Source organism: Triplophysa dalaica, chromosome 4 (genome assembly GCF_015846415.1).
Source record: "Triplophysa dalaica isolate WHDGS20190420 chromosome 4, ASM1584641v1, whole genome shotgun sequence".
NCBI lineage: Eukaryota > Metazoa > Chordata > Actinopteri > Cypriniformes > Nemacheilidae > Triplophysa > Triplophysa dalaica.
Genome location: NC_079545.1, coordinates 21,200,714 through 21,219,323, shown reverse-complemented (window position 1 = coordinate 21,219,323; position 18,610 = coordinate 21,200,714). Strand labels below are relative to the sequence as shown.

Here is an 18,610-nt window from a genome sequence, read left to right as displayed (position 1 = left end):
ATCTTTGTGCAATCCTGGCACTATCACATCGTGTTTAATTTAAGACATCTCACCGGAACATGTTTGGCTTCTTTCTCTGGTTTGTTTATTTTTGCTCCTGCGGCGAAAAGAATTGGTCTGGGTGGAAAAGACGAACAGTAAGGAGGGATGGAGGTTGAAGTGTGATCCGTGTCTGGTGCAATGTCTGAAATATTTACAGCGACTGAGATACAGAGCCCTGCGAAGGCAAGAAGAGAGGAGCAGGGGAGAAATCCGTTTGTGTGGAAGAGGATTCTGGGTATAAAAGAAAGAAAGAAATGAAAGATAAAGAAAGAAAATGTCTCACAATGTAACAAACAGGACACTTTATTTTCTCAAGGACAAATAGGTCAGTTGCTTCCCAGAAGAACCTATATGCACGTTGCACTGTTTGAGATGATAAATATGTCGGGGGTGTGCTGTTCACAGTTCAGTATTTACGTAAATACCTTCCCATCACAAAAACACACACGCTCAGATACACAAACACGCTTACTATCTTTGCTGGGAAATGCACTGACATGAAAGAGCTTGTAGCATATGCCATTAAGCATGCAAAACACATCACTGAGCACACTAACGTCATACTAACTGGCTATAATACACTCTTTCTTTCACACACAAACACACACACACACACACACAGAGGGAAGTATTATCATTCACGCGGCGTCGTTCATTGCCTCCAATGCTGACATTAACACTCGTTCTGCGATACTGATGTGACAGTTAACCTTCTAGAGAAACACATCGAGTGGGTAGGTGAATGTGTTTCCATGTTTATGGGCCCGGATGCATCTGCTTTTTAGTTTTTTTTCAGACACATGGACACACAAGTACAAGAAAACAAGCAGGCATTCCTTCGAGGGTACACCTCTGTGTTGTCTGAACATGTCCTATTCCTCTCTTAGCCTCACCTGTAATTCTCAGAATGCATTTCATATTTGCCCAGTGGCACTGTTCCATCATTTGTTTCTACATGATTTTAGTACTAATGAGAAAGGATTTTTTAATGAGATTATTTATAGTTATCTGGGTTAGCAAAATTTTTATAGGTTTCATGAATAGGGATATGGCATCCATGCATGAACACTGTATGTGTTAAGAGAACAAACAAATAGCATTTTCGACTAAACCTATATTACCAATATTTCCTTACTATACCAATAGACATACTTTATGTAATTAAATGTAATAAAATCTGATTTTATAGATCTCCAGTTTGTTTAATTGGTTGTACCGTCTAAAAGGGACAGTCCACCCAAAAATAGAAATTCTGCATTTACTCGACCTCAAATTGTTCCAAATCTGTATACATTTCTTTGTTTGGTTGAACAAAGAGAAAATATTTGGAAGAATGCTTGTAACCAAACAGTTCTTGGCCACCATTGACTACCATAGTAGAAAAAATGATAATAGCAGTCAACGGTGCCCCACCTGTTTGCTTTCCTAAATTCTTCAAAATATTTTCTTTTGAGTTCAAAAAAACAAAGTCATTTTTAAAGACATTTTTTGTCTCTAACAGCCTCATTTGCATTGAATTAAACATGACGGTGACTCTGGCTGAGGTCATTTGATTCTTGTGGTCAGAGGTAATCAGAAACAACAAGGAGTTATTTGGAAGAATATTGATTTGACATCAAAAAGGTTTTTTTATAAATCCTATATTACTGCTTAATGCATTTGCACAGCTCTTCATGCATCGTTCAATAATGACTGAATTATTGACTCGGTTACATAAAAAGTTCAAAAGACATGCTCAGATATACTTTTTTGTTCACTTTAGAAGTAGATAAAGCTGCTTTGGAGAATCTCATGGAAAGCAATGGACGATTTATTCTATCTGTTTCCATGGCAATTGATCTCCTCTGAAACTTTCTGGCCGAAAAATATCTTTTTAAGAGAACAAGTCTCTTTAGGAACTTAAAGTACTTATATTAAGTTTGTCTCAAAGAGTCTGTCAGTTTTGTTCAGAAACCAGAAGCGAGAAGAGAGGGTCTGTTTAATGTTTAAGTTTCATACCTTAAGTGATAGACGTATGCTCAGATGAAGCTCTCCCAAACGCACTCATTCTATTTTCCTTCTCCCGTCTAACATTTTTTTGCTCAGGCTTGTTTCTCACAACTATTCCCAATACTACCTTACAGTGTCATCTTGTCAATGTTTCGCCAGTCAGAAAAACTGACGTTTCTTTTCCCTGTTCTGGAAACCCAACCTGTCATTTGGAGCAATAGCTTGATACCGCATGTCTCAAATGGCGCTTCAAGCATGGATCAATCCCACAATCCCCTTTGCTCCAGTTACTCTTGCAGTCTTCTGCTTCATTTCACCTCAGCCAATCAGAAATATTCCTGTTCATTTTACCCCAGCCAATCAGAATGAAAACAGTTTAGTTCGTACACACTCACATTTTACACTCTGAAGCCTCAGTGGTTAGGAGACGAGGCTTGTCTCAGGGGTATACACTGAAGATCTTTGTGGAAGAGAGAGAGAGAGAGAGAGAGAGAGAGAAGTGGAAGGAATAAGGAAATCTTAACAACAGAGGGGGCAGGGAGGTAAAGCAAAGGTACAAGGTAATCGTACAAAAAGATAGAGATAAAGAGTGAATTGTGAATGTGTGAGTTGTGTTTTGAAATCTATGGATTTATGTCAAGAGAGTTTACTGTCAGCATCATCTTTGTCAGTCTACGGTAGGTACTGTACTCGGGGGCTATTTATACTTGTTCACTTCATTTGTTTTTAATGATCAAATTGCTGTCAAATTTGGTTATGCGCTTTTCATAAACATATTACAACGTAAAATGATATTAATCTTTGTATTATTCCAAAGAAATATGCAAATATAGAAACATGCAAATGAAAAGAAATGTCATTAAAGGATGGATTGCGTTATCTCTGTGTCCCATCCGTATATGTTCTTCCTGATGTGTGTCTCAAATGGTTCTTGCCATTTACATCACACCCCACAAATGCTGGGCAAATTAACCTAAACTGGGTTGTTTTAACTCATTGTTGGGTCAAAAATAAACATTTTCTGAGTTAACTTAACCAAACGGTTGGGTTTGTCCATTTTGACCCAATGATGGGTTGAAAATAACAGTGCAGGTATTTATATAATCTGATCCGTAAAACACATATCTACATCTGTATGAAGATTTAGAGATGAACTTTCTGCTCTTTCTCCAATGACATCATGGAATGAGTAGTGGAGCTGTTCCCAGATCAGATGTAATTAACATCAGGACAAACCAACACAGATCATCCCGGGACGAGATGTCCTGCTCTAATTACAGCTGTAAACATGTTGGATTTTCCAATGATATGCTCGCTGTCTCGCCATCACTGTTTATTACGGATGCGGAACGTGTTGAATTGATGTGACGATAGTGGTATTGGCATTTTAAATAGCCTCATTTCTCACACATTCCTGCCAGCACACACAACACAAAACAACACAGTTTTATGTTCTAATACATTATCTCTTGCCTTTTTAACTAACTGATATTGAAATGCATGGAAACTCTGTTTTAGATTATTAGAAGATAATTATCTGTTGGAAGAAGGCGATGATTATCTTGTCAGAAGGACTAATCTGTTTTTGTGAGTTTCTTTAATATTAACTTAATTATTGTAAAGTTAAACCAAAAACCGTAATGGCATATTTTGACTTGATATCAGGATATGATTAACCAGTTCTTGTTTAATAATTCAGTATTCTGGATGTTTTACAGTATTTCTGTTTATTATTAAATAGTGTGAACTTCTGCAATAGATTTTGGTTTCCTCTCATTTTCGTCCAGTTATATGTGGAAAGCGTTGGGTGTGATTATATTAAATATGCTTCAGAATAAAAAATCTCAAAATTGGTTGAAAATTTACAGAGAGAATATTCTTTTAATTTGGTTAGTAAATATCAATCAGCAAAATATTTTATGTTATTTTGTTAATTGTGCAGAAAAAACACACAATAAACTTACTAAATTTTTATCCAAAGCGACTTACATTGCTTTATCCTATACATTTTACATAGGTATTTGCAATTCCCTGGGATCGAACCCACAACCTTGTGTTGTTAACGCAACGCTCTTACCACTGAGCTACAGGAAAGCTGGCAATTAAATGTTGTCTCAATCAAAATTCTAAAAAAGTTGCTTGGTTCTTGACCTCTACATCCACCTTTTTAAAAACTTACCAAGTTAAAAAAGAGATCTGGTTATTGCTTTTGTCATTATATACTATCGTCTATATTAAAGTGAATTATTTTCTGACCCTGGAGTTCCTGCTGTGTCCTTTATTTCTTGTTAATGTGCCTACCGACTGAATCTCTCCAGATAGCACCAGAAAGTCTATCCTCGTATTACACCAGCAACTTAAGTAGTGATAACACACACTGTACGGTTTCCAGGGAGTTCTCAGAAACTCATAAGACTATCACTGAAAAGTGATAGCTACTTACAGTGCCCTGTTACTCACTGTGTATATGTACTTGTATAAAACATCTTGAGTGCATACAGTATTGTATGCGTGACTTTGACTCACGGGTTGTTTTCTGTCCCTCAGGTCTCATCTGATGCCCAGGCTGAAGGAGTCGCGCTCACACGAATCTTTGCTCAGTCCCAGCAGTGCAGTTGAAGCTCTGGACCTCAGCATGGAGGAGGAGGTCCTCATTAAACCAGTACACAGCTCCATTCTCGGGCAGGATTACTGCTTTGAGGTACTGTATGGACACACGCATAAACAAACATACAGGGTAATATCGCTGACAGAGACAGAAACTTTAACCAATAAGTCTCTTTCACCAAAACTATGTCCCCGCAGGGTGAAGCAACTTCCCCTACATATTAAATCACATTGTAATAGAAGGAGCTTGTGCAATTAAAAGTTACTTAACTTTATCTTTAATCTATATTAAACATAGAAATAATTTTCTGTGCGTTTATCTGTTTTGTGGACTCAGACTACTAATATATAATATATAAGTGTTTTGAGTTTATACAGCCTAGCTTGTGTGTTATTTTAAAGGGGTCAAATGACACGGCTAAAACAAATATTATCATTTGTTAAAGATGTAATGTAATGTGTAAACACGATTTAAGGTTCAAAAACGCTTTATTTTCCACATACATGCATGTCTAAAGCAGTATGAAACATTGCATGTGGTTCATTCACTTCATATTGTGATAGATTAAATACTTGAAAAAGAATCTCTATAGTTTTATAGTCACATTTACTTTTACTCAAGTACAGTTTTCTTGTGGTACTTTTTTACTTTTACTCAAGTATGTTTCTTGCCAGATACTTGTTTTACTTGAGTAAAATTTTCACTCAGTACTTATACTTTCACTTGAGTAACATTTTGAGGTGTTTTACACCTCTGCTCAGAATTCAGGTACAATCCTGCACATAAGATACTAGTGTTCCTGAATAATCATGTTCTTACGTTTATTTTAATATACTGTATACATAAATAATTATTCATTCCCCTATAACAGTACCACAGAGCAGGCTTAATAAAACACGCATACATAATACATGGCAGTGATCCAATGCACCCCCGAGTAAAATGTCTGATATAATATATTTTACATTATTAAAATATTATTGAATATGTCAGAAGCACTAGAAAGGACATACAACAGCAGACAATTTTTGAAATTTTCTGAAACTTTCTGGATTTGGTGATGTCTTTCCAGCACAACCGCTGCCATTACTGTAATAAAAGACAGACATAAAGAATAGAAAGAGACAGAGAACAGAACACTGGATTTCTTACATGCAGTTCAGTAGTTAAAATCAGCAAGTACCGGCAGGTTTCAGTCCTGTAACCACTACAAACCTTAGATTAAGACCAAAGCAGCATTACTAGATCCCCCTCTTAGCCTCGGGGTGATCTTAACTTTAAACATGCGGTAATAAGGTATTAAGTTCGTTTACATTGTTTATACGAAGACATTTAATGCAGACACTCTTGTTAGACTTGGATACTGCTGTAACCGGAACATCGTTTCCGCTGTGCCGAACGATGCGGAAGTCAAATACCTGGAAGCGTGAAAAAGGCCTATCAATAAACGTGTTGTATATATATTAGGGCTATGCTATAAATCGTCAACGATTTTCAATTTTGGCCTCCAACAATGTTATCAAGATAAAACTCTATTGGAATGGCATGATTAGTTGATAGCTTACCAAAATGTTAAATAGATGTTTTAGCGGTGCACCCCATATTTGATCATTTATCTTAATGTTATTGATGTTTATTTATTTGATTATTTATTTAAATTCATTCATACTTTAGTTTATAATTGTTTTCCTTATTCAGCTGAATCCAGTGTAAAATAGAAAAGTTACATTTCTAGATGTTTTGTGACCATTTCAGTCCAGTGTCTGTTATTAATCGAGGTTATGGTTATTTTCATAGTATGTGTGCATATATACATACCCCGCCATTATTATAGATATCAATTTGTATATTATATCTTTATATATTATTCGTTTCTCATCTTGTATAGGACGAGAAGTGTAATAGTATATCAAATGAATTGAATCTTGTTGCATTCTTAGAAAACTGTTGAGACATTAAAGAAATCTGATTTCTTATAAGATATACGTTCTCTCCATTCAATTAAAAATAAAACGGTACAAAATGCATAGCAACTGAAACATGCTGTGGTTCACTTCTGATGTCATGTCATGCTGACATTTATTGGCTTTTTCTCTAGGTGAGCACCTCCACAGGTAGTAAGTGCTTTTCTTGTCGTTCGTCCGCCGAGAGAGACAAATGGATGGAAAATCTGCGCCGAGCGATTCACCCTAACAAGGTAAACTCGTCTTTGAAGAGAAGGTCCTGTAAATCAGCAAAAGCAAAAGTCCTGACACACCTTTAAATGGCTCTGATTAATTGCTAAAGAACTGCAAGATCTGATGAAATTTAGGGCATGTTTCTCCCTCTCTTGCTCACTCTCTCTTTGATATCAACTCAGCTGAGACTTCAAACTTCCAAACATATGGACGCTTCAAGCACGCCCAAGAAAACAAAGCTCATCCGACAACTCATTTCACCAATCAATGATTAAGCAAATTAATGATTAATTACTTAGAAAAAAACTCAAGCACAACCTTCAAGTTATATTTGCCTTGGTAACAGCTTGCCTGGGGATGCGTTTAATGTCGCCCCGGCGCTCGGTCATACATTTTAATTACTCAATGGGTTTGCGAGGTGAGCGCCACATACACGCTTTAGAAAGCTTAGCTGTAAACAGATGACGCTTTCAGACAGATGTTGATTCTGTAGCTGTGTGAAGATGATCGTAGTTCAAGCATTAGCTGATGCAACAGAGGCTCATTTCTGTTTGCCTAATTAGTTCATTATCTGTGATGAGGGCTTACAATGAAGCACCTCAATATCTGCTTCAGTAAAGTCAGTTGCCTTAGTAGATGTTTATTAGTGTGGGAATATCAGACAGCGCCAGTGCCATAGATTAAACCACACTAGTATGGACTGCCCGATATTCAGAGCTATTTTGTTCGCCGTACAGGGAATTATTCTTTGCGCATCGGAAGCTCTTATGAACTGCTGATGCTGTCTGTGTCTGCTGTCTTTTGACTGCCGGCAGTAAATCTGATGCGTAGTAGTTTATTGCTGCATTGTCAAGAGCTGTCTATTTAGATTTGAGGAGATTTTAGGTGGATTGTCTAAATAAAATGAAGCACCAAACATGTTTTAAACTATTTTACATGATGTTTGCGATGAGTTTGTTTGTCCACAGTGATAGCTTGGCAAACATATAGGTACATTGATATAACAATCACAACACGTTCATTAATATTAGATGTTCAGAGAATCATAAATAAATGTTTATATTTCCATTACTAAAGGTAGTAAATAGACTATTGTTTCCTCAGCAAGCGAACAGGGGACCCATATGTCAAAACATTTAAGAAATTTAAATGATTCAACTGAAACATACAAGGGAAAAATTATTTGCGTAAGCATTGGGTCTCATTCTCTAATAATTGCATTAATTTGACAAACTTTCTGCCTGCCCAACACTTGTTGTGCCATGTTTCCATTAACTTATTTTTAATTTAAAAGGAACATTCTAATTTTTTAAATGAGCGACTACATGTCTGAAATTTGTAATTTGCATAATACAGACCTATTTTTAGTACATCTGTAACGTTTTTAGTGAATCATGTTATGTTTGTGTAAGAGATTAATGTAAATGCATGCTTAGTAGATTACACTCATTACTTTCTTCATTTACGCATTAATTTTTTTTATAATAAATTATAATAAAATAAACCAAAATGTTCTATGCCGGTTTGATGGCTAGCTTAATTAATGTAAATATTACATTAAAATACTGTACAGTCAACTACTGTAAGTGAAAGTAATAAGCTAAATCTCAGTCTATTCAGTTCAGTGATTCACAAATGCTCTGTGGCCTCATAAGTAACTATGACATTTAGTTTTATTCTGATCTCATACTCCATTGCCTTTTAAGTTATAAGAGGATAGAGGCATATCTTTAAATTAACCTCTATTATAAATTTAACAAAAGCTTAATCTTAACTACAGCATGATGCAGGTCAGTTTTATGGCCGTCCCTCCTACTAATATTAAACTACATGGCTTCACAGTGGAAAGACTGGGGATGACATTACCAGATGAATGATATAATATTTACAGCGCTCCCTGCTATTTTAATAGGCAGCAATCTAAAATAAAGGCCCCGCTAATGTCCAACCGAAGGTGGATGATCCGAAACAGAGGGTATTTAATCACTGAATTGAATAGTTGGTCATCTCTAGCTTACTGACCCTGTTAGATGTCAGACTCTCCGACAATCATCTTTTACTGCTATGGCATCATATCCCAAGAGTGCTCTGACCTCACTGTGCATTTCATCTCCAGGACAACAGTAGACGGGTAGAGAACTCGATTCGGCTTTGGATCATCGAAGCCAAGGACCTTCCGGCCAAGAAAAAGTACTTCTGCGAACTCTGCCTGGATGACGCCCTATACGCCCGCACGACCTGCAAACTCAAGACAGATAATGTATTCTGGGGCGAACACTTTGAGTTCAATAACCTCCCTGCCATACAAAACATCACCGTCCACCTCTACAGGGATTCGGACAAAAAAAAGAAAAAGGACAAAAATAACTATGTGGGACTGGTGAGCATTCCAGTCGTGAGCGTCACAAGTAGACAGCTGGTTGAGAAATGGTACCCGGTTAGCCAACCCAATCCGGGTAAAGGGAAAACGGCGGGCCCCATGATCCGCATCAAAGCCCGGTACCAGAGTATGAACATCCTGCCCATGGAGCTCTATAAAGAATTTGCTGAATACACCACCAACAACTACATGCTGCTGTGCTCTGTGCTGGAGCCAGCCATCAGCGTCAAGAACAAAGAAGAAATGGCCTGTGCCCTCGTGCACATCCTGCAAAGCACCGGGAAAGCTAAGGTAATTTACAAGTCTGCTTGTTTTTGTTATTTACTACAGTGAGTTACAACAACTATTTAACCCAATTATTTAAACGGAAATTATGATTTGCATTATATTAGGGATGTTCAAATAAATCACTGAAAACAATGAGTTGGCATGAAACGGAAGTTGCAATTGCCATTTTTCCATATTGTGATGTGTATTCATATGAGACGGCTTCTGAAATGAAAAAAAAGTTAATTTGGTTCATCGGGAATTAATTGTATCGTTGGCCGTCGATAACAAAATGAAGGTGGATTCAGAGCCGTTGAGAGAGTCGCATCAACTCCCTTCCCTCCAATGGAACAGATTTTGCATTGCATGCAGCTGCATCAAAACAGACCGACTGAGATAAACTTTTAACATGATTAAAGACACAAGTCTGCTCTTGGAAGATTTAAATATTTTCAGCTACATCGTTGCTGAAAGGATGCCCCGCCCTCATACCATAACTCATGACAGGAGAAGTCATTTTTAAGGGGGGTTTCGATAAAAGTTTATGAGTGCAAAACAATTATGTACACAGACTCACAGGCTCTGTGTTTGCCTTGTTCAAGTTTATGGATCACACCTTGCGGGATTAGTTCTGCATCCGGTAGGTTATATATCCAGATTTCTACCACCCACAAGGTAGACCTGATCGACTGCACACGTTCATACTTCTGTCCGCTGTGATGTTATTTTGAACAAGTGTGTGTGTATTTGTCTGGAAAACACTGACACACAAATAGATCTCCCATGACTCATGAACGCCTACCGAGACTTTGTGTCGGTGTGACTCATTATTATTGCAGCTGCATTGATCTTGCTACTTCCTGTAAAAAGAGTGACCTATTACTTTGAGTTTGAATGATCTTATTGTTTTATCCTTAAAAAGAATGGCTTTTTGTTGTTCAGAAAAAGTTATTTTTTATTTATACTGGATCAATTAAGTTTTATCATTTATGTGGGTGCTTATTAGGAGTGTAAGAAAATCTATATTTTTTTCATGATAAATACTGTACTGATGTTCTCATGAAAGGAATCAATATTTTTTGCATGAACATTTTTTGTACATGAAGGGCATTGACCACCACACACAGTGAACGTTTAAGAAGGCAAACATACATGAGTAGGTCAATGGAGTGTACAGTTATTATTTCTATTCGACTAAAATCCAATTTCAGACTAAGCTAAAAATATAAGTCCAGTGCAACTGAAAGAGAGAAACAAGATCACAATATATTACGGTATTGATTAACTATAAACATGAAAAACCTCAGTGGACGTTTTAGTGGATGAAAATGTGTATCATATTTTCAACCAGAGATCAATATAATAGTATAAAACAGCTAAAACCTTGCTCATCCCCCAATTGAGTATACATTTGCATTTAGTAAATATTCAAATGAATCAGTGTTTAGGATAAAGAATTTCAGAGATCTTCCTTTTGAACTTCAGTCATCTCTCTTGTTGCTTCCCTGCTGTTATTTCTTTGCTGGCCAGATAATAACTACTAAAAACTACATTAAAGAGAGATTGTTTTTATTTTGTATTGGCTATCTATGAATCTCTGTTTTGCGTGTCAGATTCTCATGCTGAGAGGGATTTTAGAAGGATTATTTCCTCTGGTTCTCACAGCCTACCAAATGCTCCAAAGAGCAAAATCTCCCTCTATATTATAAGGGAGGGATTAAACTCACTCTCATTATTTCTATTGGCTGCTTTAGTTTCTGTCTGGCTCTGATTGGCAGATCCTGGTGTGCTGTAAATTGTCTGCTTACAGTTACTCACAAGATAATATAAACACATGAGCAAAATGACCTTAGATGGAGGTGGATAAGCCTCTGGAACATGAACGGCATTTGGTGAGGAGCGTGTTTAGACTGCACTAACGTCCCGGTCATTTTCCTCTTCCAGAAAAAACAGGACAGACTAAAGGCACGGTTGCTGAATACTTTTATAGAAATAAAGCATATCCCTTTTCTTTCTTAATGTTCTCATTATCACATCCTACAGTATATGTGTAGAATAATTCGAGAAACTAAGCATGGAACAAATTGGCAGTGAGTGAATTTACGAGTTCAATTTACAAATGTGTCTTTTAGTGCAAGGGTCATTTCAATGACTAAATGCAGGTTTTAATGTAATCCAATGGTTTGGAGTCACCCATCAAATAGATCTCCTACCATTTGCCTCGGCTGTGAAGAATCCGTTAAATGAAGCGTGAAACAGGTTTTTACTATGAGGGTGGTCTTCCCTATGGCTGTTTTGTTGTCAGTGTGAATCTGAGATTAATTGTTTCATAAGTATTCAGCTTTAGTGGAGGTCATTTTTGTTGGAGTTATTTTATGACGTAAATAGCTGCCTGGAGTTGCAAACATGGCTGCTGAGTGGCATGACTTCCGTAAACAGGCTTTGAACAGACTTAAGAACTATAGAGTTATTAAAACCACTAGTTCACAAATGACTAGCTAATCTGCATCATTTGAGAATCTATGGGGGTCTGCTATGTGTGTCATAAATAGCACACTGTTAAAAATCCAAAATGTTCTCCCCAAAAAGATTAATAAATCATTTGAACATATAATTTTTAGTTAAAGGAGTCAAATGATTGTTTTGCATACTGTATACCAAACAAAATGAGTCTAAACACTTTTAAAAGATTATTTTGTTGACTGGACTTAGATTCTTACATTTTTGTCCAAAATGCGTCAGAAAGTTTACACAACTTACAAAAGAGAGTGTTCTGAACAAACAATATTGCAAGAGTTTGAAAGTTCCAGAGATGCATTGAAACATGTTCAATTATGTGTTTCTTATTTGATTATCTTTTAAATATTAGGGTTTTAGTTATTGCTTGATTAATTTATGCTTTAATAGCATTGTTACTGTTAGTTGTGTGTTGCTGTTGTTCATTAGGTACACTTAAAGATGTTGTGACAATAACTTAAACATCATTTTTAAGTTGGGTGGACTCTAGTCACTGTTTGTTGAGTTCACTCAAAAACGTGCTTGTGATAGAGCTTTATTATTTATTATTTTAAGTTGACACAACTATTAGTCTCTTTGCTAGTCAATACACTTCACCTCTTTTATTGGGATCTTCTATTACTAAACCAGGGTCATCATAAATGGGCAACTGTACCTCTCATATTCTCTCTAGTCCACTATACCTGGCAGTCTACTGTTGATTACTGTTCTTTTCAAAGAAGCCCTGAGGGAAATAGGCTATTAAAACCGTAACAGTGATGAAATCATCCAAGCTGTTCAAGGTTATTTGTTAAGAGGACATAAGGTGTAATATCCACCTTCCGTGTATTGAGAGTGTGTCTTCACACATGTTGCCCTTCCTATTGGTGTGATGTATATCAGTTTATTATTTATTTCTGTCAAGCCTTAAATTATAGAGGTAAGAGAAAACATTGAATCACTGCATTACAATTCTTTTGTCAATTGGTTCTCAAAATGTCATTCTTTCAATAAGTGAAATGAATTCTAAAAAACATAATTATCGACCCAAAGTAGTCCATAGAATATTTAAAGAGTATAACTGCATTCACAGATTTTCAGATTATCACATTCTTTTAGTGAAATATTTCATGCTGTCGGTTTTCCTGAGCAGATTATATTTCTGACTCCAATGAGTGTTGTATCTGAGGAATGAAGACTCAATTTAACGCTTCAGTTTTCTAACAGCACGTCTCTTTCCCTTAAGTATATACCCTCTGTGATTAAATCACTCAATTTAGTCATGTTATGAGGCCTCTATAAGATAAATAGGAGTTCTTTGTTGTGCTTCAGTGGGTTTGTTGTCTGTCTTTGACAGACCAAAATCAAATTGGACTAAATTAGGTTCAAATGAAGATGACGCACTCTCGTCTTTGTGTAAAATAAAGCCTGTCTGTTTGTGTTCTTTCTAAAAGTCTGCACATGGTTAGTTCAGCTGCCAAACAAAGCTTGGTGTGGCTGGTTCACTAGATGGATTATCCACAGGAATCTCATCACCAAGGTGTTTCTTGCTTTCTTAAGGTATTGTTTTATTTGTCATGCAGGGATTTTAGGGAAGTAGCGAGATCTAGTTGGTCTATTCCCATGGCTTATTTTTATTGCACTGTGATCTGGAGTCCAGCATGCTCTTGATGTGAAATAAAGAGAAAAGTTGTCCCACTGGGGAACACAAACCCGAGAGGACATATAACAGTCATTTATCACCTGCTTGAGTTTGATGCCAGTGTGATTTTTACAGTATACGGTATATCATTTTGTCCATTTCTTCACTTCTAAAATTTGTTCGTGAAAGATGAAACACAATGCAGTTTTGTATGAAACGTTACAGGTTCCCCTTTCCCACGACCATAGAAAATCAGGAAGAATAATGTAAAGAAAATCTGGGAAATCATGGAAATTTTGTCATAGCAGTATCTTGGAAACAAGGTTATTATCATTTACTAAAATAAAGACTTGGAAAACATTTCTGTTTATTGAAATCAAATCAAATATTTTTAATATTATCTAAAAACTTGTTACAACTAAACTAAACTAAATTAATCTTATATAGCAACATACAAAATAAACAAACAAATAATAAAATGGTAAAAGCAATTAACAAAACGGATAAAAATGTAGCTAAAATTAATATAAAACTAAAAAAATTAAAAATATTCATGAAACTTAAAACAAAGTTTTTTTTTATTTATATATATTTGAGTTTTATTTTTGTAATTAATTTTAATTATCTTTTATTTTTAGCTTTTTATTTTTTATGTTTAATCAATTTTGGTATATGCTTTTGTCATTTTATAATCTATTTGTTTATTTTTATGTTGCTATAATTAAATTAATTAACATTTTTATTATAATGTTTGTGCTATAAACTTATTTCAGTTTATTTTTGAGGCAACATTTAAATTTTACCTTTATTTTTTTCAATGAACAAAAATGAATGAATGTCTACCAAAAATGATAATCAATTTAAAGAGTTAAAACCGAGGAATTCAGACAAATTGAATTGTGCCTAAGCAATTGCCATAAAATAATTATTGTACATTTTTACCACTCAAAAATGTATTACAGCGAAACCCTGTCTTGAGTACACACAGATAGACAGAACACATTATTATGCATCCTGAGCTATGTTCCTTATTGCTCTGCAAATTGATTTACATGTTTGTTTGTTGTGAAGCAACAAAAAAGCTTTTTAGATCAAACTAAACCGCTCTCTTCCATCATTAACTTCCTATTACGAACACGAGGAGACAGTCATTACCTGCCATTTTCCTTCAGCTCACGTATCGTTCCACTTCTCATCCGTCACACTTTCTAGTTTCTCGTCTCTTTCCCATCCTCCATCTCTTCCTCTCTCCATCATGGCTGTATATCCTTATCTTGTCTTAGACTTGTGCTCTGCCATTCTCCCTCTCTATCTCGCTTGGCTGCGCTTTAAGGCAGGCTAGCTCTGAAAGGATGTCATTTCTGGACTGAAGCAGCACATTGTCCTGACAGCTATTACAGAAGTCTTTAGATCTGACATCCAGTTCAGATCTCTCCACGTACACACTTGAACACTTTTCCTGTATCTCGAGCTCTCTGAGGTTAGACAAGATATTAATCTGGTCTGTGATGTGATCAAATGGGATGTCGTGTCTGCAATGATCACGAGTATTGAACAAAATGGATCACATCTCCAGCCCCTGCATGAGAAGTACTGATACAGAGGAGTCAAACCCCAAACCAGCTCTTCAGGTGTGTTGATAAAATATAGACTGTTGGGCAAGCATAAGTACATTTTGAGGATGTATTGTATATTGTTGAGTGATGCTTAGAGCAATGTCTGTTTGACCCACTTTAGTCGTACAGCACAACAATCAGTCTCATCTGCGAATGCATACTGAATAAAGCCGCCATGCAGCCCAGCATTTCATTAACTGAGAATTTCTACATTTCACTGGGTGGAGAGAGTGCACACATAAATTCACGCAGCTGCGGTTGACAGAGTCGAACATGTGTATTTGCATAAGTGCAATGGAAAAGAAAACTCAAGGTTATAGAGTGTGGGTAGATAGAGCTGGTGAAGAGTGAATTCAACGCTTGTGTCATACTAGACTTATCCTCTCTTACACATACGGTACAATATATTGCCTGTCTTTCCTGACCCTCCTGGTGTCTGTCTGCTGACTAGCACCTGACCTTCTCTAACCTCTATTTTTTCTGAAAGAAGTAGCCAGATAACAACAAATGGTTCAGTTTACAGCTTGGCTATAGATAAAAGGAGAGATGTGTTTGAAATGAGAAACACACACACACACACACACACACATACAGTATAAACACAAATAATGATATGTATTATTGTGTATCTGACAGTGTTGAATTCTGTTTTCGAGTGTACGTGCGTGCATGTGTTTGTGAATGTAGTAACATTGGCATATCTCTGTGCTCTTATTTCCCTGACAATTTTATCAAATACAATTTTAATTATTAATGAAAATTAAGTTTATATATGCGCAATTATATTTTTGCCTACAAAAAAAATTTCAGACGGAAACCTTTTTCAGATAATGAGAAAAATTTCAAGTGTTCCTAAACATAATATATATATATATATATATATATATATATATGTATATATACATAGTATGAATCACAAATTATCAATGAATTCTTGGAGATTCTTGATGGGAGGCCCCAAGATGGCTCCAGGGCTGTATATTTTGTGTATTTTAGTCTACAAAAAGGGGCCTTACAACTATTTTTTTTAGAACCACTGCCCTTAACCATCAGTTGTCTCATAGGACCAGTGTTGGATTTTTTGACTGTGTATTTGTGTTTTTTATTTGTTATTGTCACAAACAATGATACTTTAGTAGCCATAGTTGGGGTTTTGTTGCAATTGTGATAGAGACTTGTAATTTTCATGAAAGCATCAATTAGGTTGTATTCACACCTGTCTTGTTTGGTTCGATAGAATCAAACTCAAGTTCATTCCGTCTTTGGTGCAGATCTTTTGGGCAGGTGTGAATTCAGCAATCACACTCAGGTGCGAACCAAACAACCGTACCGAGACCCAGCTGAGGAGGTGTTATCCACCCTGTTCCAAACGGACTCTGGTACTGTTCGTTTAAGGTGTGAACATGGCCCATCCTCGATCTGACAGGATTGCAGAAATCCGTCTTTTGTGCAGTTCCACTGTCAGCATGCCATAGGCACACATAAGACAATGCTCTTTCCACCAGAACTATCATAGGAATGGTTACTGAACCCGGCATTAAGCTGGCACCTGAGCAGGCAGCACGGGCAGCCTTTGTCTGTTAATGCTTTTTACATGCGCCTTGCTCCGCACTGATCTACGTGTCTCCTAAAAATCCTTAAAGGACAACCTGTTTAAACTTGATTCAGACGTGCTGTAGGTGTGAGCACGACTAGTCAAATTTAAGATCTGCATTAATTACTTGAAAATTAAAAACATGCTCAAAAAACTTCACTAAAAAAAACCTAACTAAACAATATAACCACATAGCATTTGCATTTGCATTTAGGCTTAAAGCGACTTACATTGCTTTATCCTATACATTTTACATAGGCATTGTCAATCATGGGATCGAACCCACAACCTTGCGTTGTTAACGCAATGCTCTTACCACTGAGCTACAGGAAATAGCACATATAGTGCATATAGCAGTGCATATAACACTGATTGTCAATTTACATTCTGTTTTGCAGCCTTTGTTTTTTGTATGTTCTGTTTGTATGCGTTTGCTTATCGTGGGTTTATATGTAGGCCCTATTTTTCTAGTTTTTCATTTTCTTTTTTCAACGTTAATAATCTTTTTAACTTAAAAAAAACCACATATATAGGATATAATATTTGTGAGTTATGAATATTTCTATGAATATTCTAAGCTTACTGTGAAACTGTGAATAAATGTTTACGTTAAAGGTCTTTATTAACTTAATTTAAATAAACAATCTGTTTAACTGGTTTGCTCATTTCATTTGAATTAAATAACATTTCATTCATTTTCTAACCGCTTATAAAATCCGAAATACTTACTTATTACAAATAAAGCAGCCAAATATACAATATTTTAGTAAATTGAGAATTTAGGTAATCCAGATTTGTATTCTAATCAAATAAACATACATATATCAGTCCATCCCATTTAAAATTTAGAACTTTTGTCAAAGTAGCAGCTATGTTGAACCAACAAATTTCTTTTAAAGGTCCAAGCTAAATACAATTTATTTTACATTTAAAAGAAGAAATCATTGTAAATATAACTTTTAGTTCATTTATTTTGGTTTCCTTATTTGCATAAAAATATTAAAAAGAACTGAAAAGCCATCGATAAGCGGTAATGCCATTAAAATCTGTGATACCCATCCCTGGTTTTGCAGCAAATCTTTTCAAAATCCTACTGAATGCATTGTATAGAGATAATGTAAAGCTGACGTCATGCACAATCTTGCTGTGGCGCCGCCATCTTGGGAGGAAGATACTCCACTGCTATTATTGTTTTGATATGTACCGTTACTTGTTTTGTTTGATATATGGAGTAAGTGAAAAAACCATTGGCTTTTCCTGAACGATTCTGCATTACTTACCATAGTTATATTTCCTAATAAACTTGAAAAACAAAACACTACATTGAACGCACTAGCAGCCTCCCAAGATGGCGGCAGCATATTTTAAGATATGTCAGGGCAAGTTATTTTCATTTGAGAGAGCTCAAAATACATTTTAGTCTTGGTCTAGTCTTAAGCATTGTCTGTGAAACCGAGGCATTGTATCATGGGATGCTATTAAAGTTTCTGCATAATTAGCTGATTAAATTAAAACTGCACTACGAAAGAGCTCCACGATAAGCCTATTTTTGTACTTTTCCCTGCCTCACCATTTCTGTCCAATGAATGGATGAACTTAGCACACATGTGGTTTTGTTTATAATTTTGGTTCACTTGCAAAAAGGGCAGTGTGAAAACAAACCATACCAAACAAAAAAATCAACATTGCTGTGAATACACCCTTAGAAAGGGTTGAATTACAATCAAATCAATAATACATCACAGTATATGCTCTTATTATCTAGGAAGAGTATGTGAAAGAACTCTCATACAATTACA

The 18,610-nt window shown here is 35.9% G+C and overlaps 1 protein-coding gene across 7 annotated transcripts in view; it reads left to right on the top strand.

Annotated features, from left to right (window-relative positions):
* Positions 1 to 18,610, top strand: part of LOC130419054 (disabled homolog 2-interacting protein-like) — a 119,415-nt gene that overhangs the window by 82,289 nt on the left and 18,516 nt on the right. For all 7 annotated transcript variants that reach the window (XM_056745447.1, XM_056745451.1, XM_056745452.1 and 4 more), the window contains 3 exons: positions 4,579 to 4,732; positions 6,738 to 6,836; positions 8,933 to 9,487. In XM_056745447.1, coding sequence (XP_056601425.1) covers positions 4,579 to 4,732; positions 6,738 to 6,836; positions 8,933 to 9,487 — 808 coding nt within the window. The remainder of the gene's footprint in view (positions 1 to 4,578; positions 4,733 to 6,737; positions 6,837 to 8,932; positions 9,488 to 18,610) is intronic.